This window comes from Musca vetustissima, unplaced genomic scaffold (genome assembly GCF_032173495.1).
Source record: "Musca vetustissima isolate MV318-11 ecotype Yass unplaced genomic scaffold, APGP_CSIRO_Mvet_v1 utg41009, whole genome shotgun sequence".
Taxonomy (NCBI): Eukaryota; Metazoa; Arthropoda; class Insecta; order Diptera; family Muscidae; genus Musca; species Musca vetustissima.
In genome coordinates this window covers 86,300-107,453 of record NW_026880204.1, presented here as the reverse complement: position 1 = coordinate 107,453, position 21,154 = coordinate 86,300, and the positions used below count along the sequence as shown (strand labels likewise).

Below are 21,154 nucleotides of genomic sequence, written 5' to 3'. Positions count from 1 at the left end.
AACTACTGTATATAATCGAATAAAATTATCATCCCATGGCACAGTTGCTGACAAACTTTCTTAGATCAAACGTGTTGAGGATACCAAGCAACCAACAAGCCAGCCAACAACTCACAAAGAAAAGAAAAACGAAAAGGAAATAAGTTAAGAATCTAAAAGACGTAACAAGAAGTACAAAAAGGAAATCATGAAATTTCTAACAAGTTTGTGTTTAATTGCTTCACTGGCAACAATTGCTTGGGCCAGCAGTGCTGCTTGGGGCCGACGAAATTCAACCGATTATTTGCTATTGCGTGAAAATGTTGTACGAACACCCTTGAAGAATAACTATTGGAGTGTTAATGTGCAATTTCCAAAATCGGTAAGAATAAGGCAAAATACAAAAAAAAAAAAAATAAAATAAAATGAAATAAAAAAGGGAAAGGAAAATTACATGGAATACAAAAAACAGAAAACCATTAAAAAAAAACTTGGCCAAAAAATTTTTTTTAGGTTGTGGTAATGAACGTTTTCATAGTATTTTATAAAAAATATTTTGATCATCACCCATTCTCAATTTAAAAAAAATGTTTTCTTCTCTTATCTCTCTTCTTTCAGGGTCAAGTCAACAAAAGGGTAATCACTGCAATTTTCGTCTATGATCGTTTTACTAACTCTTCGGGAGCTCAACCCAGTCTGTGGTCAGGTGGTCCTAATCTAACCTATGCCACAGTCAATTTGAAGAGTCAAACCTCACGTGGCATAAATTCAACCGTTGAAATTTATGGAAGATAGGCAAAATTAGGAAATATAAAAAAATAAATTAATAAATTTGTAAATAAAATTAAAATTGTGTACATAAAAATTAAAAAATAAACAAAAAATAGCAAATTATAAAAAAGAGTAAAAATAATTTTACATAAGAAAAGGTGTTTATGATTTTCGTTACAGAAAAAATGGTGTTCATTGCCTGAGGATGTGAGAATTTTTTATGTGAGAAAAATCTACTTCTGTTCCCAAGAGTTTTTTTTCCTATAGCAAAAGTCACATTCTCAATTTAAGAGGTATATTTCCTAAAGATAAAAATCACAGCCTCTATGATGATTTTTTTCTATAGAAACAAATCACAACATCAGTTTTTGAGGTATTTTTTGCTTTAGAAAAAAATTCACAACCCAAGGTTCTAATGTATTTTTTTTTTCTATAGAAAAAAATCACAACCGCAGATTCTGAGATATTTTTTCTATAAGAAATCACAACCTCAGTTTCTGATTATTTTTTTCTATAGGAAAAAATTCACACCTCACTGAGGTTATTTTTTTCTTAGAAAAAAATTCACAACCTCAGTTTCTGAGGTTATTTTTTTCTATAGAAAAAAATTCACAACCTCAGTTTCTGAGGTTATTTTTTTCTATAGAAAAAAATTCACAACCTCAGTTTCTGAGGTTATTTTTTCTATAGAAAAAAATTCACAACCTCAGTTTCTGAGGTTATTTTTTTCTATAGAAAAAAATTCACAACCTCAGTTTCTGAGGTTATTTTTTTCTATAGAAAAAAATTCACAACCTCAGTTTCTGAGGTTATTTTTTTCTATAGAAAAAAATTCACAACCTCAGTTTCTGAGGTTATTTTTTTCTATAGAAAAAAATTCACAACCTCAGTTTCTGAGGTTATTTTTTTCTATAGAAAAAAATTCACAACCTCAGTTTCTGAGGTTATTTTTTTCTATAGAAAAAAATTCACAACCTCAGTTTCTGAGGTTATTTTTTTCTATAGAAAAAAATTCACAACCTCAGTTTCTGAGGTTATTTTTTTCTATAGAAAAAAATTCACAACCTCAGTTTCTGAGGTTATTTTTTTCTATAGAAAAAAATTCACAACCTCAGTTTCTGAGGTTATTTTTTTCTATAGAAAAAAATTCACAACCTCAGTTTCTGAGGTTATTTTTTTCTATAGAAAAAAAATCACAACCTCAGTTTCTGAGGTTATTTTTTTCTATAGAAAAAAATTCACAACCTCAGTTTCTGAGGTTATTTTTTTCTATAGAAAAAAATTCACAACCTCAGTTTCTGAGGTTATTTTTTTCTATAGAAAAAAATTCACAACCTCAGTTTCTGAGGTTATTTTTTTTTCTATAGAAAAAAATTCACAACCTCAGTTTCTGAGGTTATTTTTTTTTTCTATAGAAAAAAATTCACAACCTCAGTTTCTGAGGTTATTTTTTTCTATAGAAAAAAATTCACAACCTCAGTTTCTGAGGTTATTTTTTTCTATATAAAAAAATTCACAACCTCAGTTTCTGAGGTTATTTTTTTTTCTATAGAAAAAAACAACCTTTTCTGAGGTTTTTTTTTCTATAGAAAAAATTCACAACCTCAGTTTCTGAGGTTATTTTTTTCTATAGGAAAAAATTCACAACCTCAGTTTCTGAGGTTATTGTTTTTTCTATAGAAAAAAATTTACAACCTCAGTTTCTGAGGTTATTTTTTTCTATAGAAAAAAATTCACAACCTCAGTTTCTGAGGTTATTTTTTTCTATAGAAAAAAATTCACAACCTCAGTTTCTGAGGTTATTTTTTTCTATAGAAAAAAAATTCACAACCTCAGTTTCTGAGGTTATTTTTTTCTATAGAAAAAAATTCACAACCTCAGTTTCTGAGGTTATTTTTTTATAAGAAAAAATTGTTATTAAATAATCGTTTCCTATAAAAATCGACCTCGAATCCAAACATTTATTTTTCCATACGAAATATATTTTTTTCTATACCAAAAATCAACTTCAGTCGTTTAGTAACAAATGACTAATCTTCACTCTTTGCAAAATCAAATATAACTGGTTTATTATTTTCCTATAGAATTTAGATAATGTCCAAAATGTCACCATATAACTCAAATCAAAACCTTGCCCAATATTAACATTGATTCATTGGCTAGAAATTTCGACTTATCATTATTATTGGTGTGTCGATAATCCAATAGAAGGTACAGATAACGATAATGATATAATACACCTGTGGGGGATTTTTTTGTTTAATCATATCGTGAGGGGAAGTTTTCAGCACATAATAACTATCTGTTTCCTAAAAATCTCAAGAGTCACTTAGTCTAGTGTTTCCTTTGAAATTCATAACAGTTATTATTAGATTTTTAGGCAAATAATAATTTAATTGGTATGAATGCAATTCTGAGAATTTTAAACAACATTTTTAAGGCTTAGAAAAAATAAAATTATTTCCACCAAAACCAATAGAAGATAAGCCATATCAATAAAATTGACCATATGCCGCCGAATTATATTAATCTAATTTTTTGGATTGGTTGCAAAAAAAAAAAAAACAAAACGTTATGATAAGCAAATTGACAATTTATCTATTGCCAATATTGACAGTTCATTAAGATAATAAAAGAAAGTAGGAAAATTAACCGCTTTTGCTATAAATACCCTTTGTTATGACAAAAAAGCAAATCAGTTCTATACCGACAACGAACAGAGTTAAAATGGCATTCCTTAAGTACGCTTTAGTTTTTGTGGCTATTTTTGCCACCACCTCGATGGCCATGAACGCCACCTGGGGTAAACGTAACTCCACCGATATTTTGTTGTTGAACGAAACGGTTATTCGTTATCCTGTTGCTAATTCCTTCATTTCGGCTGATGTCTCCTTCCCCAAGAGTGTAAGTATTTGTTTTTCTATTTTTTTTTTGCGACGTAGTGTTATTTTTGTATCTAACTGTGAATTTTCTTTTATTTAGGGCCAATCGAACACCCACAAAATCACCGCCATTTTGGTATTCGACCGTTTCACAAACAGCTCTGGTGCCACTCCAACCTTGTGGTCTGGCGGTCCTGGCTACACCATGGCCCTTGTCAACTTGAAATCTCAAATGAGCCGTGGCATTAATTCCACTGTTGAAATTTGGGGTCAAAAGTAAATGGAATTTCGAATGAACTGTTTAAAATCTATAAAATAAAAATCCGATGCTAGTCAAGAATAAACTATGATTTCGTGTCTTCGATTTATGGAAATGTTTGCTTAAAAAAGGGAAAATTCAGTCATTGAATTTATGGTAGACAAAAAATTCTCTCCAGTGTACATCGATAAAAAAACCATAAAAAAAGGTCATAATCAATTACTGAGAATTTTTTTTTTCAATAGGAAAAGTTAGCCTCAGAAAAAATTCATGCGTAGTTACTCAGTTACTCTATAGAAACAAATCATCTCCAATTACTGAGAATTTTTTTCTACAGAAAAGAGTCCTCCTCTACTATTGAGGAATTTTTTCCAAAAGGAAAAGTTATCCTCAGAAAATAGTCATGATTACGGAGAAATTTGTTTCTATAGAAAAAAATTCACCTTATGTTACTGAGATTTTTTTTATAGAAAATAGTTCTCAGTTATTGAGAATTTTTTTCCTATTGAAAAAATTCATCCTCTGTTGCTGACAATTTTTTCCTACAGAAAGATAGGATTTTTTTCCTACAGAAAAATAGGAGTTGTTTCCTACAGAAAAATAGGATTTTTTCTATAGAAAAAATAAAAAGTAAATAAAAAAAAGTCAGTTACTAAGTATTTATTTTTCTATAGATAAAAGGCCTTCTCAGTTACTGAGGATTTTTCTTCTACAGAAAAATACCCCCTTCAGTTATTGAGGATTTTTTTTCTACAGAAAAAAGTCGTCCTCAGTTACTGAGGATTTTTTTTCTACAGAAAAAACCGTCGTCAGTTAATGAGGAATTTTTTTCTATAGAAAAAAGTCGTCCTCAGTTACTGAGAATTTTTTTTCTAAAGAAAAAATTCGTTATCAGGTACTGAGGATTTTTTTCTATAGAAAAAAGAGTCCTCAGTCACTGAGGAATTTTTTTCTATAGAAAAAAGAGTCCTCAGCGAACTGAGGATTTTTTTCCTATAGAAAAGAGTCATCCTCAATAACTGAGGAATTTTTTCTATAGAAAAAAGTCATCCTCAGTTACTGAGGATTTTTTTTCTATAGAAAAAAGTAGTCCTCAGTTACTGAGGAATTTTTTTCCTATAGAAAAAATTCGTCCTCAGTAACTGAGGAATTGTTTTCCTATAGAAAAAAGTCGTCCCCAGTTACTGAGAACTTTTTTTCTATGGAAAAAGTAGTCCTCAGTTACCGAAGAATTTTTCCCTATAGAAAAAATTCGTCCTCAGTTACTGAGGAATTTTTTTCTATAGAAAAGAGTAGTCCTCAGTAACTGAGGAATTGTTTTCCTATAGAAAAAAGTCGTACTCAGTTACTGAGGAATTTTTTTCCTATAGAAAAAATTCGTCCTCAGTTACTGAGGAATTTTTTTCTATAGAAAAAATTCGTCCTCAGTTACTGAGGAATTTTTTCTATAGAAAAAAGTCTTACTGAGAACTTTTTTTCTATGGAAAAAAGTAGTCCTCAGTTACTGAAGAATATTTCCCTATAGAAAAAATTCGTCCTCAGTTACTGAGGAATTTTTTTATATAGAAAAAAGTAGTCCTCAGTTACCTCAGTTGCTGAGGATTTTTCTATACAAAAAGTAGTCCTCAGTTACTGAGGAGTTTTTTTCTGTAGAAAAAAGTAAAAGGAATTTTTTTTGTGTAGTAGTCCTGAGGATTTTTTTTCATAGTTACTGAGGACGATTTTTTTCCTATAGAAAAAATTCGTCCTCAGTTACTGAGGAATTTTTTTCATAGAAAAAAGTAATTTCCAGTTACAGAGGTTTTTTTTTTAAAAATATTCATTTTAAGATGCTGATGATTTTTTCTATAGGAAAAAATCTTCAGTAAAATCCTTCTGAAGAATATTTTTTATAGAAATTTTCCTATAGAAAAAAATCCTCCTCAATCAATGAGTTTTTTTCGTTTTTCTTTGAGGTATATTGCTTTGTTTACTTTAAATTCTTTAAAAATTAAAGGCATACAAATGATTTGTATTTTTTTTCATCTGTCAATTTTATGATGTTTTTTTCTTAAATCTTAAAAATAAACAAAACACATAAAATAACCTGAAAATTTGTTTATTTCATCATTTCCCTTGTTTTGACGTCCATCACTGGTATTGGTTTGTCAATAAAATTGAATACTCTTTGAATTAGAATATTCCTAGTTGGGTTTCCTATTACCACCTACTATTGCTGTCAATATGTGTGTGTATGTGTTACATATATTCCATTTTATGTCATTTTCTTCAAGGTTCCACACTCACGCAGCCACTAACTAATTGAAAAGAACATTTGAAGTTCGTTCGTTTTCGTTTTTTTTCGTTTCCCAAATTTTATGATCGATCATAAAAGTAACTTAAGCGTTTTTCGTGATATAATCTATCAAAAGAGTTTTTCTTTTTCTTCTTCAATGAATAAAATAAATACAAAACAAAAAAATAATAGCAACAACAACAACATGAACTAGGAAACCCAAACGACAATATAAACAATATTTTGTTGGAGGGGAACACTCACCAGGAACTAACCAAATATTTGTGTGAATGAAATGAGTGTGTTGCATCGAACCACCCGTTAGGATGAAAATAGCCAGCAATAATGGATACTGCTTAGCACAGCACGCAAAGGTGAAGAAGACGGAGAAGAAGAAGATTTACGATTGTAATAAATAATTTTCGACAAATAGTCAACTGACAATTTCGACAAATGGCCAAAACAAAACAAAACAAATAGGTAATGTAAACGAATAGCTAAGAAAAAAAATGAGAGACAATGAAGCAAACCCATCAGAGTCGTGTTGTGACCATAAAAATTTGAACCCAAACGAAATTTGAATCCAAACTGATTCTCTTTTAAGCGACTGCATCCATAGGCTCTGGGTTTGAGGTTTCAAATTTTTATGATAATTTTAAGTGGAGGCTGCTGCCAATTGCATTTAATGCTGACTGCCGTCATCAGTCAGTATCGTTTCAATTAAAATTTATTTCTAACTCACGATATCACTAAGACAACATTGTAATACCAACCAACCTGATGTTATCATCACACAAAGCTTTGCCAAACTTAATTAATTTACGAACTTATATGCTGAAATAAGTTGGGTGACAAATATTGTGAGTTTTACCAAAAAAAAAAAAAAAAAATCACCAGTATTTATATTCAAAATTCATTTGCGTAAATACGATAAATATTTAAATCATGTGCACATATATACATTATTTACTCTAATTGTTATGCGTATTTAAATCGTTTAAATAAATATATGCTTATATGTTCAGTGATGTGTTTAATTGCAAACAAAAACAACAAATATATCAATTTTTGCAAATAATAAAGTTAATGTTTTAAATAGATTGTTTATACGATATAATTATGTTTGCTTAAATAAACATTTAAATTATTTTCAAATGGCCAACAATAAAAAAAATATCATAATAGAGAAATATATTGAAATTTTAAAAACATGTAGAAGAGAATGAGTTGTGTGTTGCCGACAGATATACAGTCTATGGTTTGCGGAGCTCTACGGAATAAGTCTTAGGTTTTATTATTCGCTTGATATAAGGTATAAGTCTTTATCAAGGAGTTGACAATATATGGAGAGATAACAGCTTTACATTTTTTTTAGAACGTGGCCCATTGTGGGAGAGAGAGGAGTAAACTGAAGACTTTTTTGTCTATAGAAAAAAATCAGGACTTTTTTCGGTAGAAAAAATTATCATCCTCATTAACTGAGGAAAATTTGCTACAGAAAAAAGTCATCCTCAGTAACTTAGCATTTTTTTCTATAGAAAAAAGTCATCCTCAGTCACTGAGATTTTTTTTTATAGAAAAAAAAGTCATCCTCAGTCACTGAGATATTTTTTCTATAGAAAAAAAGTCTTCCACAGTCATTGAGGAATTTTTTTATAGAAAAAAGTCATCCTCAGTCACTGATGAATTTTTTTTATAAGAACTGAGGAATTTTCATCCTCAGTTACTGAGGATTTTCTTCTATAGAAAAAAGCCATCCTCAGTAACTAAAGCAAAAAGTCATCCTCAGTCACTGAGGAATTTGTTTTCTATAGAAAAAAGCCATCCTCAGTAACTAAGTAAAGAAAAAAGACATCCTCAGTCACTGAGGAATTTGTTTCCTATAGAAAAAAGTTATCCTCATTTTTTTCTATACAACAAAGTCATCCTCAGTCACTGAGGAAGTTTTTTTCTATAGAAGAAAGTGATCCTCAGTCACTGAGGATTTTTTTATAGAAAATTCAATCTCTGTCAATGAGAATTTTTTTCTATGGAAAAAGTCATCCGCAGTTACTGAGGATTTTTTTCTACAGAAAAGAGTCATCCTCAGTCACTGAGGAATCTTTTTCTGTAGAAAGAAATCATTCTGAGCCACTGAGGAATCATTTTCTGTAGAAAAAATCATTCTCAGCCACTGTGGAATTTTTTTCCTATAAAAAAGTTTTCTTCAATAACTGAGAAAAAAATCATCCTGAGTAACTGAGGAATCTTTTTCTATAGAAAAAATTAATCATCAGTTGCTGAGGATGTTTTTCTATAGAAAAAAAGTCATCCTCAGTCACTGAGGACCTTTTCTATAGAAAAAAGTCATCCTCAGTGTCTGGGGATTTTTTTCTTTAGAAAAAAGTCTTCCTCAGTGACTGAGGATTTTTTTCTATAGAAAAAAACCATCACCGCATCTCAGAGAATGTTTTTCTACTTTTGAGGATGAGTTTTTTTCTATAGAAAAAAAGTCATCCTGAGTCACTGAGGAAGTTTTTTCATATAGAAAAAAAAATCATCAGCAGTTACTGAAAAATTTTTTTTCTACAGAAAAGAGTCATCCTCAGTCACTGAGGAATCTTCTTTTGTAGAAAAAAGTCATTCTCAGCCACTGAGGAATATTTTCCTATAAAAAAACTATCTTCAATAACTGAGGAATTTTTTTCTATAGAAAATGTCATCCTCAGTAACTGAGGATTTTTTCTATAGAAAAAAGTAATCATCAGTCACTGAGGATTTTTTTTCTTTAGAAAAAAGTCATCCTCAGTCACTGAAGAAGTTTTTTTCTGTAGAAAAAAGGTCATCTCCAGTAACTGAAGTATTGTTTTCTATAGAAAAATGCCATCCTGGAGATTTTTTTCTATAGAAAAAATTACCCGGAGGATTTTTTATAGAAAATCTTTATAAAAAGTGGATTTTTTTCTATTGAAAAATGTCATCCTGAGTTGCAGAGGATTTTTTTTCTAAAGAAAAAAAAATAATCATTCTCACTATCTGCGGATTTTTTAAGTGATCATTTTCTATAGAAAAATTTATCCCCTGTAACTGAGGATTAATTTTTTGTGGAAATTCTGAAAAAATAACTATTTAAATTTCCCCAAATCCCCTCCCATGCATCATTGATAATGTCAACGAGATATGTTTGGCATCAATTTCATTATGTGGCTATTAATCCTATATATGTGTGTGCAACATGTAATAGCACACACACACAAACACATATCCACTTGTATAAACATACACATTTTATATGTAAAAAATTTTTATGGTATTTTAATTATCTGCCACAATTTTATGTTAATGAAAAAATTACAACAACAACGAAAAAGGCACTCAAATACTTAATTCCAAATTAAATTGTTTTTAAAACGATTTTTGTTGCACTCACACACACACATATTTTTACAATTCAATCAGAAGTTTTTGACTGAAGTATTAACACAAATTATGTCACAATTTTCTGATGACCCATTAAAATATATAGCAGATAGATGGATGGCCAAGGGCATGATATGGGATTTTTTTTCTTTGTCATTAAATTTTTAATATATAAAAGGTGTATATATGTATGGGTATATGTGATGATTATGACGATGACATTTAAATATGTTTTTCAAGCAAATAATTAATAATGTGAAAAATATGTTATATTTCAGACAAAAAAAAGATCAAGTGGAAAAGTAAATAGTTGGTATGGAATGATATTTATTTTATTTAAATATATATGGAATTGAGAAAAAAAATATATTTTTATATGGTTAAATATTAAAGGTCATATTTAACGATGGAAATAAAATAGTATTTATTTTTGTAATATTTATATTTGTTATATTTATATTATATTTTTATATGCTTAAAAAATTTAGGTTCATATTAAGACTCTTTTATGGAAATAGCAATTGCCTTACCATGGCTTGATTTAATAATTCTACTCTCCTTTAACACTATGGCCTTTCAAACAATAAAGAAATTCAATAAAAATCCATAAAACACATTATCAAAAATATATGTGGGGAAAAACTATCATTTATCTTTATGCCACACGGCAGGACAAAATAGCGGAAGAAGAAAAACGATAAAACCACAGGCAAAAAGTTTAAAGGAATAAGTCCCCACTATACACCAAGCAAAAAACATTAAGCATTACCTCAACTATCAAGTCTCAGCTGAGGAAAGATATGGTGAAACACCCACAGGTTTTTTTTGTGGAAGATGAAGGAATCAAATGATCTCTTTTTTGGGGGAAAAATGGGCTCAAAAGTTGCAAAGGCCCACAATGAAAAAAATAAAGAAATAAAATATTTTATTTTCAATAAGGAGACAACTTAAACAAGGAGTCTTTTATATTTTGCCCCCCTTTAACTTTTCAGCCCAGCTAGCGCAGAAAAAGTATACCCACTTCTTTTTTGAACAATGGTCCACACTGCACCAAATGCAATAGCTAAAAGAAAAATAATAGATTTCTGTTTTGGTAACAGCCAAAAGCATATGGCATGATTTCCTATAATTTCTATAACAAAAAAACTCAAACCAACTAACGGATACAAAAGAAAATCAAAAGATAGCACATGAAATTCAATGAAGCATTTGCTGAAAAAGGTAAGGCAACCCATAGGGGAAGTACCTGGGTACCTGGATTATCGATTATGGTGCCGCTCTAATATTGATGCATTTTTTTATTTTATTTTATAGCTATTGGCCCCACTATTATTACACAGAGATCTCACTCAGCAGCAACATTGGTGTGATACTTAACGGCTAAGCCAATTTTGGGTTGGTGGTGGGGTTGCAATGGAAGTTTGCAAAGCAAGCAAAAATGCAAGTCAATCCACGCCTCATTTAATGTTTGGAGACTTATATGGTGGAAAAAACTTACCGCATTTTAGTTGTGTAATTTTTAGTTAATTAAATTTATTTTAAACTTACCTAAAAAGAAAAAAGAGAAAAAATAATAGTGGATTAGAAACAGTGATAAAAATACTAGAATTTTTTAAATTAAAAAAAAAAAATAATATTAAAATAAAACCAGTGCGCGGAGCAGTATAGTCGAACGGGGCCGACCATATGATACCCTACACAACTCCCACGAAAATCTAACTTTCTGTGATATTTGTAACCTTAACCGCGACATTTGTACCCTCTTGACTAATATTCACTACAGCCCTTCAAATAACTTGCCCAGATTCCCTTCACCTTGGGTTGTGTTGTGATGTTCGGCATTCAATTTTGGTATATCAATATACTCGAAAAAACACAAAAAATTAAGTTTTCGGCCCACTTCATCCCAATATCATTATCTGATCATCACCGAAAAATATAGGCATTGTCCTTGACCATAACTGGGACCTCGCTGAACATTTCAAAGCGATCAGTTCTATATTTCCGCCCTCTAGTGTGTAACTCCCACATCCGGATACATACTACAATGTAATTGGTATCGATTTAAAGGTCAACCACTCCTCTTCGATATACTATCAACATTTTGGGTCTATGTACTTCAGGAGTAAATATATACGGTAAAGAATACAAGTTTTTCATTTTCACACAAACGTCAGGGTCCATTTGACCCGCTAAATATTGACCGATCTTTATCAAAGCAGGCATTCTTATTCTTTGGCCCTATCCCCTTCTCACTGTTAAAATTCGCGATGTTTGGGCGACCAGAAAATCCTGAAAAAATTTAGCATTTGGTTCATTTCATCCCCTAAATATTAACCGATCTTTACAAAAAACAATAGGGGTCTACATTGGCCATTAAAGGTGGGTCTAGGACCAATATTTCGCGGCGTTACAATTAATTGACTTTTTCTATAGAAAATGTTTGCTGAATTGACTTTTTCTATAGAAAAGTTTGCTGAATTGACTTTTTCTATAGAAAAAGTTTGCTGAAATGACTTTTTCTATAGAAAAAGTTCAGCTGAATTGGTATTTTCTATAGAAAACATTAGCTTAAATGACTTTTTCTATAGAAAAAGTTTGCTGAATTGATTTTTTCTATTGAAAAGTTTCGCTAAATTTAATTTTTTGCGTAGAAGAAATTACGGGAAATTGATTTTTTCTATAAAAAAGTTTTCCGAATTTATTTCTTCTATAGAAAAATATTGCTGAATTGACTTCTTCTATAGAAAAAGTTTGACATTCTGATTGAAAAATTTCGCTGATGTACCGTTTTCGATAGAAAACGTCCATTGAATGAATTGTTTCTATTGAAAAATTTTGCTGAATTAACATTTTCTATAAAAAAAGTTCTCTGAATTAACTTTTTCTATTAAAAAAAAGTCGCTGAATTATTTCTATAGAAAAAGTACGTTGAATGTATTTGTTCGCTGATGTGGTTTCCATAGGAAAACTTAGCTTAATTAAAAAGTGTGCTTAATTGATTTTTTTTTTTATAGAAAAAGTTAGCTGATTTTTTATTGAAACAATTTGCTAAGTGGATTTCTTCATTGAAGTGACTTCTTCGATATGAAATGGTAGCATAATTTTTTATTTTCTATAGAAACTATTGTTAAATTAAATTTTTTGATGTAAAATTCTAGCTGAATTGACTTTTTCTACAGAAACATTTTGCTGAATTGACATTTACTAAAGAAAAAGTTAGCTGAATTGATTTTTGCTATAGAAAAAGTTAGCTGAATTGAATTTTACTAAAGAAAAAAGTTAGCTTAATTGACTTTTCCTATAGAAAAATTAAATAAATTACTTTTTCTATGGACAAAGTTAGCTGAATTGACTTTTTCTACAGAAAAATTTAGCTGAATTGACTTTTTCTATTGGAAAATTTAGCAAGATTCTCTTTTGCTATAGGAAATATTAGCTGAATTGAGATTTTCTAAAGGAAAGTATTTTTTTATTTTATTTATTTCTTCATTAAAAACACCTTAAATAATTTACACTAATCATAACCAGACCATGATCATAAATCCACATGTCTCCTATTTTAGACGGAATTCTCAGAAAATTTCCATTTTTAACTCAATTATATACATTAGTAAATATTTGGATTCCAATAAAAAGTAATGGTGTAACAATTATTTTTAATTAGAATCCAAATATTTACTAAAATCTCCCAAAAATCAATTGTTTTATTATACCCCTCGTTTTCCGAAGCAAATGCCATGCTAAGTATTTCGAATCACAGGAAATGCTTGTATTTATTTTGTTGGAGATTTTCAGTATTTTGAGATTACAGCCAAATATCGAACCAAACAAACAACAAACCAAACAGTCTGCCGGGCAGGCAGTCAGCCATACAGCATCATCGTTCAATTTTTGTTGTTATTTTTAGGTTTAGTTACAGTTTTCCATTCGATTTGTATTGCAGTATGTGTGTGTGTTTGTGTTGGTGCCTGTGTTTGTCTATGTATTGTGTTTATTTGATTGATTGATCGATTTAAAAAAGCAATTGCAGTATTAAAAACACAAACAAACAGAGAGAGGGACAGAAGGACCGGCAGACAGACGAACATAGACCAAGAAACAAACAGCAAAGGGATATAATGATGAACGAGAATGCACCCAAACAAAATAATGGCAAATGCATGCTGATGACGATGACTGGTTATTGTTATGGGGGGCAAATACCGCAGAGAGTAACCTCAGCGAAAACGAACAGACCCAAAACATATCAGATGGCAAATATCATCATCATAGGCAGCAGGAAGAGAAGTAGCGGTGGCAGCAGTTGAGGGGCTCGGGTTCGAAAACAAAACCACAATACTTTTGCCTAGATCCCTGTGTTTTTTGGCTTCTTTCTTTTTTTTTCGGTGAATAGAAAATTTTTGTGTGCAAAATGCATAAATGATACTCTGCTGCATTCAGTCATTTACTGGCTGACTAAATGATGCCAGGCAAGGCGGGAGGTAAGGAGTGAGTGAGTTAGGGTAGAGGGTAAGGGGCTGAATGAATTTTGCATCAAGCTTAGAGATTTGTTTGTAAACTGCAATCAACCACAATGGTTGGGTTGGCTGGCAGGCTGCTTGTTTGATACCATCCAGCCAAGCGAACTACCAACCAAACGGTAGGATGGTAGAGGTTGCCTGTGTGTGCTTCATGCTGTTGCCCTGGCATTATTATTGTTGCCGGAAATGCAAGGCTCCTAATCTGCACATTGATGGCAACAACAACAACCATGATGATGACGATGATTTGCTTCATTCATGGCAGAAAATGAGATTTGTTGCAGCAGCAATTTTGCAAATTAACTGATGCCATGCTGTCTATGTCTGTCTGTCGACTTGACTGTCGTTCAGTTGGCTGGTCCAAATTGGAGGCATTTTTGTTTTTTGTTTAATTTTTTGAGCTTAGCTCTTGATGCCTGGCGTGTGTCTAATGTTGCGCTTGACTATTCTCCTCAAACGTATGCCTGCCTGCCAGGCATCCGTAACGTTTTACGAACGTTTCGCGGTTAGAATTAACGAACGGTGTTTGCCAGCAATGGCTTCGAGTGTGTGAAGTGATGTCTATGATTATGCCCAAAAATGAATCACAACGCAAAAATTAAAATGAAAATAAAATTTAATATGATTACAATTTTCGTTGTGACTGTTGTTTTTGTTGTTGCGGCATTCGACACTCAATGCAATTGAAGAAAGTGGTGCATGGAAGCATGACTGCTGCATGCATGTGGAACATTACAGTGAATTTAGTTTTTTTTTTTTAAAAAGTTTGCTGTATTGACATTTTCTATAGGAATAGTTAGCTGAATTAAGTTTGGCTATAGGAAATGTTAGTTGAATCGAGTTTTTCTATAGAAACGATAGATAGTTTAGGGTTTTCTATTACAAAAGTGACTGAATTGTATTTTTCAACAGAAATTTTTCTTTAACAGTATTTTTTTGGAGAAAAAATTTGCTGAATTGACATTTATATTTAAAGTTGTCGAAATTGAATTTGTTAATAGAAAAAGGTTTGTTTTTGTCCAAACATTTAGCTGAATTGACCTTTATGCATACTAGTTGTCAGAATGGACAGTGTATATAGAAACAATTTTGCTGAATTGACCTTTTCCTACAGAAAAAGTTAGCTGAATCAATTTTTTTTTATAGAAAAAGCTAGCTGAACATAGGTTTTTTTCTATATAAAAAGTTTGCTGAATTGATTTTTTCTATAGAAACTGTTAGCTGAATCAACTTTAATTGAGTTTATCTACAAAAAATAGCTGAATTGGGTTTTATATTAAACATGTTAGCTAATTTGAGGCTTCCTAGAGAAAAAGATAGCTGAATTGACTTGCTATTTTGAAACGTGTAGCTGAAGTGGTTTTTTTCGAAAAAGTTAGCTTAATTGAGTTTTCTGTAGAAAAAGTTAGCTGAATTTGATGAATTAAAGTTTTCTATAGAAAAAGGTAGCTGAATTGCCTTTGTTATAAAGAACCTTAAAAATATTCGCCTTTTGGAGTAGATTTTTATCTACACCCTATACTCTAAAGAATATTTTTCTAAAAATCTACGCCATATGGAAAAACGCCCCTTCCTAGACCCCAAAAATAATTTTTTTTAATCTTCGCTTTTTGGTGGAACTAAAAAAATATTGTTTTTAAAATCTTCGACTTTTGTTAGACCTTCAAAAATATTTTTTCTTAAATCTTCGCCTTTTTTAGACCCTAAAAAATATTTGTTTAAAAATCTACGACTTTTGATAGACCTTAATTTTTTTTTTAATCTACTCACAATGGTTGACATTTTTTTTTTGCAAATTCACGCCTTTCGTGGAGCCAAAAATATATTTTTAAAAATCAACGCCTTTTGGCTGACTCAAAAAAATTTTTTTTTAATTCTACGCCCGTTGGTAGACCCTTAGGAATATTTTTTTTAATAAATTACGCCTTTTTTGGACCCGGAAAAATATATAGTTCTAAAACAGAAAATGTGTTCTTTAAAAAATCTAGTTTTTTTGGTAGACCTTAAAGAATATTTAAAAATCTTCGGGTTTCGGTAGATCCAGAAAACTAATTCTTTAAATCTACTCCTTTTGGTAGACCATAACATTTGTTTTTAAATATGTGCATTTTGGTAGACCAAAAAAAATTTAAAAATCTACACTATTTAGTAAATGCTACACATATATTTTTGGTAGACCCTAAAAATATGATTTAAAAATATATTTGTTTAAAAATCTACGCCTTTTGGTAGACCCTAAAAATATTTTATTCAAAATATAAGCCTTTTAGTAGACCCTAAAATATTAGTTTTAATAATCTACGCCTTTTGGCAGACCTAAAAATATTTTTTTAAAACATCTGCTATTATTGGTGGACACTAATTTGTTAATTACGCCATTCGTAGGCCCTAAGCAATATTTTTTAAAAAATCTACCCCTTTTCGTAGTCCATAAGAAATATTGTTAAAAATCTTCGTCCTTTGGGGGACATTAAAATTCAGAGATTTATTTTTTTAAATTTAAACCCTGATCTCCCCATTCGAAATCCTTATCCTTGTGATAATTTTCCTATTGCATTAAAAACAAATATTTTCCCCAATTTTCTCCAAGTGCACCACGTTATATTTCGCCAGCATGCTGAGTCATTCGCAATAAACATTTTTGTTTGCAACGTGATGTTAAATCTGAAGGAATTATAACACGAAATTCAGCACTTAAGGCGATTTGTGACTTTGATGGTGATGTTGATGCTGATGCTTATGGCTCAACTGAGCAGAGTTGAGTTTAATAATAAAAAATTCGAATGGCGAATAAATATTGCAGTATTTTTTATTGGCTGGAGTTTACTCCAGATAGTCATAGTGGGTAACCATAACAACCGCTCAGATGATGATTGTGTGGAAATTTGACTGACAGTTATCAGTTGTGTTTGTTTATTTGCCAAAGAGAAATATTTTATTAAACAATATATAGGAGTTTTTTGCAACATAGTGTCGTGTCATTGGGGTGTTGCAATATGGCAAAGGATCGTGATGGACTGATGTCATTGTAGGGGTTTGTGTGTGATCATCTATCAAAAAGCAATTATTCAATTCGAACGAATGACATCCGAATATTCCGTTCAATTATTTTTATTTTCGTTGTTGTTTGAAACGGGGGTTTGATTCCAAATGCATTTCCAGAAATCAATTTACAAATGTTTTTTTTTTTTTTTTTTGGTTCCTTTTTTTTTTGCTTTAAATTGAATTTGATTATTTTTCACCGAGATATTGCAATCAAAGATGCCACAAACAAATTATCTCCTTCAAGCCACTCAACATCAAATTAGCATGGCTTAGTCACTCGTTATTAAATGATAATGACTGATTTGTAATAGTTGCTGCTGTGCGTTATATTCGTTTGCCATAAATTGACAAATATACAACCGTGTCATTAGTGTCTCACATATATATACACTATATGTATGTATATGACGACTCCCCACTGTGTGCAATTAAAAGAAAATTTATTCATTGAAAGTTGAATTCGTATGCAAAAGATTAAGAGCTGGTTTACATCTTTATGATTTTTTTCTTCAGCATGCAAATGTTTTGAACGTAATTAACTTTCTATGAAAATATGGATTTGTTTGTGGGGTTTAAGTGAAAATCTTTGCCATTGGATTAGCAATCATAAATTGATCTTTGTCAGTTTAATTGAATGCAATTAAGAAAAATAAATCATGTTTTTTGGGCAGAAAAACACACAGAAAAAATAAATATAAATATTTTTACAGGCGTATATGATGTTTAATTTATATCAGATTGAGATTTGCGCATGTAAAAAATTGATCTTTTCATAACAAATATCGTAATCTATTTAAAAAATATATACATTTTTAATAAATTTTTTAAACAATGGCAGACCAATTATCCTTGACTTAAAAGGAAATCTATTTTTTTCCAATTTACAAAGGAATAGCCTTAAAAATATTTAAAATATTCCATGGAGTAAAAGGCTTAAAAAGGAGTTCTTATGCTTGGTAAAAGCATTGAAAATATTTTTAAAACATAAAAGTTGGGGATTATCCAATAATTAAAAAAAGTGCACATTTATATCCTTAACCAGTAAAGAAAGATCAAAAGTCGGACGGGGCCGACTATATGATACCATTCACCACATTGGGTACATACAAGAGATGTTAATATCTACAAAGTCCTGTCGATAGAACAGATATAAAATCTTTGGAGGGCCATTGAAATGGAATCGGGCGAAATTAAATGTGTTATCTAGATAGATATTTGAACCAATAGATATTTGAACCAATCATACCATTCTGAAATCAATGAAAAAATGCATGTCAAACGGCCAGACCAAAGAATCCAATGGTGTACCGTTTGTATGAAATCGAGTAAAATTATGCATGAGGATTATATATAAACACATGGACCTAATTGAGCAACCGTTGCATACACCATTTGTTTTCTGTTGTCACTCTATATTCAATTTAATACCCTCTGCCAAATTTCGTGTAAATCGTGTATCAAAATCTGAACCGATTTCAACAAACCTTATCACACATCATTGTTTCCTTAATTGCCTTCGCTATGCAAAATTTTGCCCAATCGGACAAATATTGAGAGTTTGGTGTATCATTAACAAAAATATGGGAGCTATATCTAAATCTGAACCGATTTCAACAAAACTTGGCAGTCATCAGTCTGGACCTAATTCAGTACTCTGTGCAAAAATTTTGTCCCAATCGGAAAAATATTAGGAGTTTGGTGTATCATTCACTAAAAATCTGACGAAACTATATATGGGAGCTATATCTAAATTTGAACCGATTTTAACAAAACTCAGCACACATAAGCATGGACCTGATTCAGTGCGCTGTGCAAAATTTTGTCTCAATCGGAAAAATATTGGGATTTTGGTGCATCATTTACATAAAATCGGACGATTTTCTCCAATTTCAATAGGATTCGTCCCTGAACCAAATAAGTGAACTGTGCCAAATTTCATCCAAATCGGAACCTAAATGCGACAAAAATACATGGACGGATGGACAGACGGACATGCGTAAATCGACTCAGAAAGTGATTCTATGCATATTCTCAAAAGGAACCATGTGTCTATCTCGATTCCCTGTGCCTGTTACAAACATATGCACAAAGACATAATACCCCGTACCAAAGTGTGGTGAAAAGTATAAAAATTGAAAAAAAAAATATTTTTTTAAAAATCAACGCTTTGGATAAAGCATAGAAAAACAATTAGCAGAAAAGCCCTCAAAATTATTTGTAAAAAATCCAAGATTGAAAAATATATATGTATATATTTTTTTTAAATCCAACTACGGACATATACCAAAAGTGTTAAAAGCATTACGCATAAAAATAGATCCTGAAAAATATTTTTTAATCGACGCCTAGGGATGAACCTTCAATAACTTCACGATATAAAAAATTTGTCAAAATACTGTCATTAAGTTATACCACGAAAATATATTCTATTATTTTACTAAGGATAGATTCTGAAAGATAACATTTTTCAAAAATCCATAGTCGTCGAAAAAAATTTTGAAAATACTTTCAAAAAATTTCGTCACGAAATGAAAAACATTTTTAAAAATGCCGGTCCAAGAACATAACTTTGATAATTTTATCCCCCAGAAAATGTGTTTAGAAAATAGATCTTCGATAAATATATTTTTAGAGAAATAATCGTGAATTATTCAAAAATTGAATTGAATTGAAAACCAGTGGTGGGTTATTTACACGTATTTTTTAGAGAAATAATCGTATTTTTTAGAGAAATAATCTTATTTTTTTGGAGAAGTTATCCCGAATTTTTTGAATAATTTTTAAAATATTTTCCTTAAAACATATATAAATAATATTTAAAATTTAATTCATTAAAATTTGAATGAATTAAATTCTACATATTAATTCTACATTTTTTCTATAAATAATTTTTAAAGACCTGAATGGGGTATACCATTTAATTGCCTCAAATGTATAACGAAAAGAATCATACGCTCTACGGTACAATCTATGAAGAAAACAAAACAAAAGCAACAAAAACACGAACATGAAAAAACGCATATTTAATAATAATTGCATTAAACCCATTAACATTTTAACAGCCTCAAAATTTAATTTGCCAAAGAAATTAACCCAATTTCTTTGGGTGAAAATCACTGTGGTGATTTATAAACATGGCCATTAACATTAAGACGAAAAAATACAAACGAAATAAACACACAAGTCACATACACACAATGTAAAAAAAAGAAAAATACAAATACAATTATTTCTTTTTCAATTTTTTTTATGCCACGAAAAAAATTGAATGAAAAAAGTACACCCAAGACACCATGTTGTGATTATTTGAATTACAAAGTAGATGTCTTGTTTCAAATGGTCTGCTTTTGTTTTCGTTCAATGTTCGTGTGTGGCAAGACAATTTGTTTAGAATATGTATATATGTAAAATTCAACAATAACAAACAAACAACCAAAAAAATTATGTAAATTTTTTTAAAGTGCCAAAAGAAATAATGACTTAATAATTAGCCATTGCAGTTGTTACAAATTGTTTTGTTTTTTTTTTTATAATTTTTTATTTCGGTGCATTGAATATATCCCAAGGAGATTTATGCTAATTACTGACTTTATTTCAAATTAATTGACTCATTAAAATAATAAAAAAACGAAATGAAAATTTGTTTACAATTGTCTGGTGTTTACTGTTTTGGGTTCATTGTAGAACGTTAATGTTTTGTTTAGATGACCAACAAAAAATATTTGCATATATATTTTTTTTAAATTCGCTTGGTATTGTAACACAAATGTCTACCTGAATTGCCATTTTTATTTTTTTTTTGGCAGTGATGGACGTGCCAACGATTTTAATCTGCAAACATTTTGAAATTTGCAAATGATTAAAAATAATCATCATTAGAACACCTGTGTGTATCTATATTTTTCGGGTCAATGGAACAAATTGGATTATAATATTTTTTTCTTTTCATATAATTTAAATTTATTTGGAAAAGTAATTTTATAGTTTGTGAATTATATATAATTAATTTAGAATTAAAATT

At 30.2% G+C, this 21,154-nt stretch overlaps 4 protein-coding genes across 4 annotated transcripts in view; 2 read left to right on the top strand and 2 right to left on the bottom strand.

The window, feature by feature from the left end:
* LOC133325662 (uncharacterized) overlaps positions 1 to 11,942 on the bottom strand; it is a 40,746-nt gene extending 28,804 nt beyond the window's left edge. Inside the window, exon 1 of the mRNA XM_061534384.1 lies at positions 11,934 to 11,942. Coding sequence (XP_061390368.1) covers positions 11,934 to 11,942 — 9 coding nt within the window. The remainder of the gene's footprint in view (positions 1 to 11,933) is intronic.
* The window catches only part of LOC133325665 (protein Wnt-5), a 221,204-nt gene that overhangs the window by 160,301 nt on the left and 39,749 nt on the right, over positions 1 to 21,154 (bottom strand). The gene's annotated exons all lie outside the window — the stretch shown is intronic.
* On the top strand, positions 152 to 774 carry LOC133325667 (uncharacterized). The gene is made up of 2 exons (XM_061534389.1): positions 152 to 361; positions 598 to 774. Exons 1-2 carry the CDS (start codon positions 188 to 190, stop codon positions 772 to 774), a joined length of 351 nt encoding a protein of 116 aa, XP_061390373.1. The 5' UTR covers positions 152 to 187.
* LOC133325669 (uncharacterized) lies at positions 3,464 to 3,920 on the top strand. Its single transcript, XM_061534390.1, has 2 exons — positions 3,464 to 3,654; positions 3,733 to 3,920. Exons 1-2 carry the CDS (start codon positions 3,478 to 3,480, stop codon positions 3,910 to 3,912), a joined length of 357 nt encoding a protein of 118 aa, XP_061390374.1. The 5' UTR covers positions 3,464 to 3,477; the 3' UTR covers positions 3,913 to 3,920.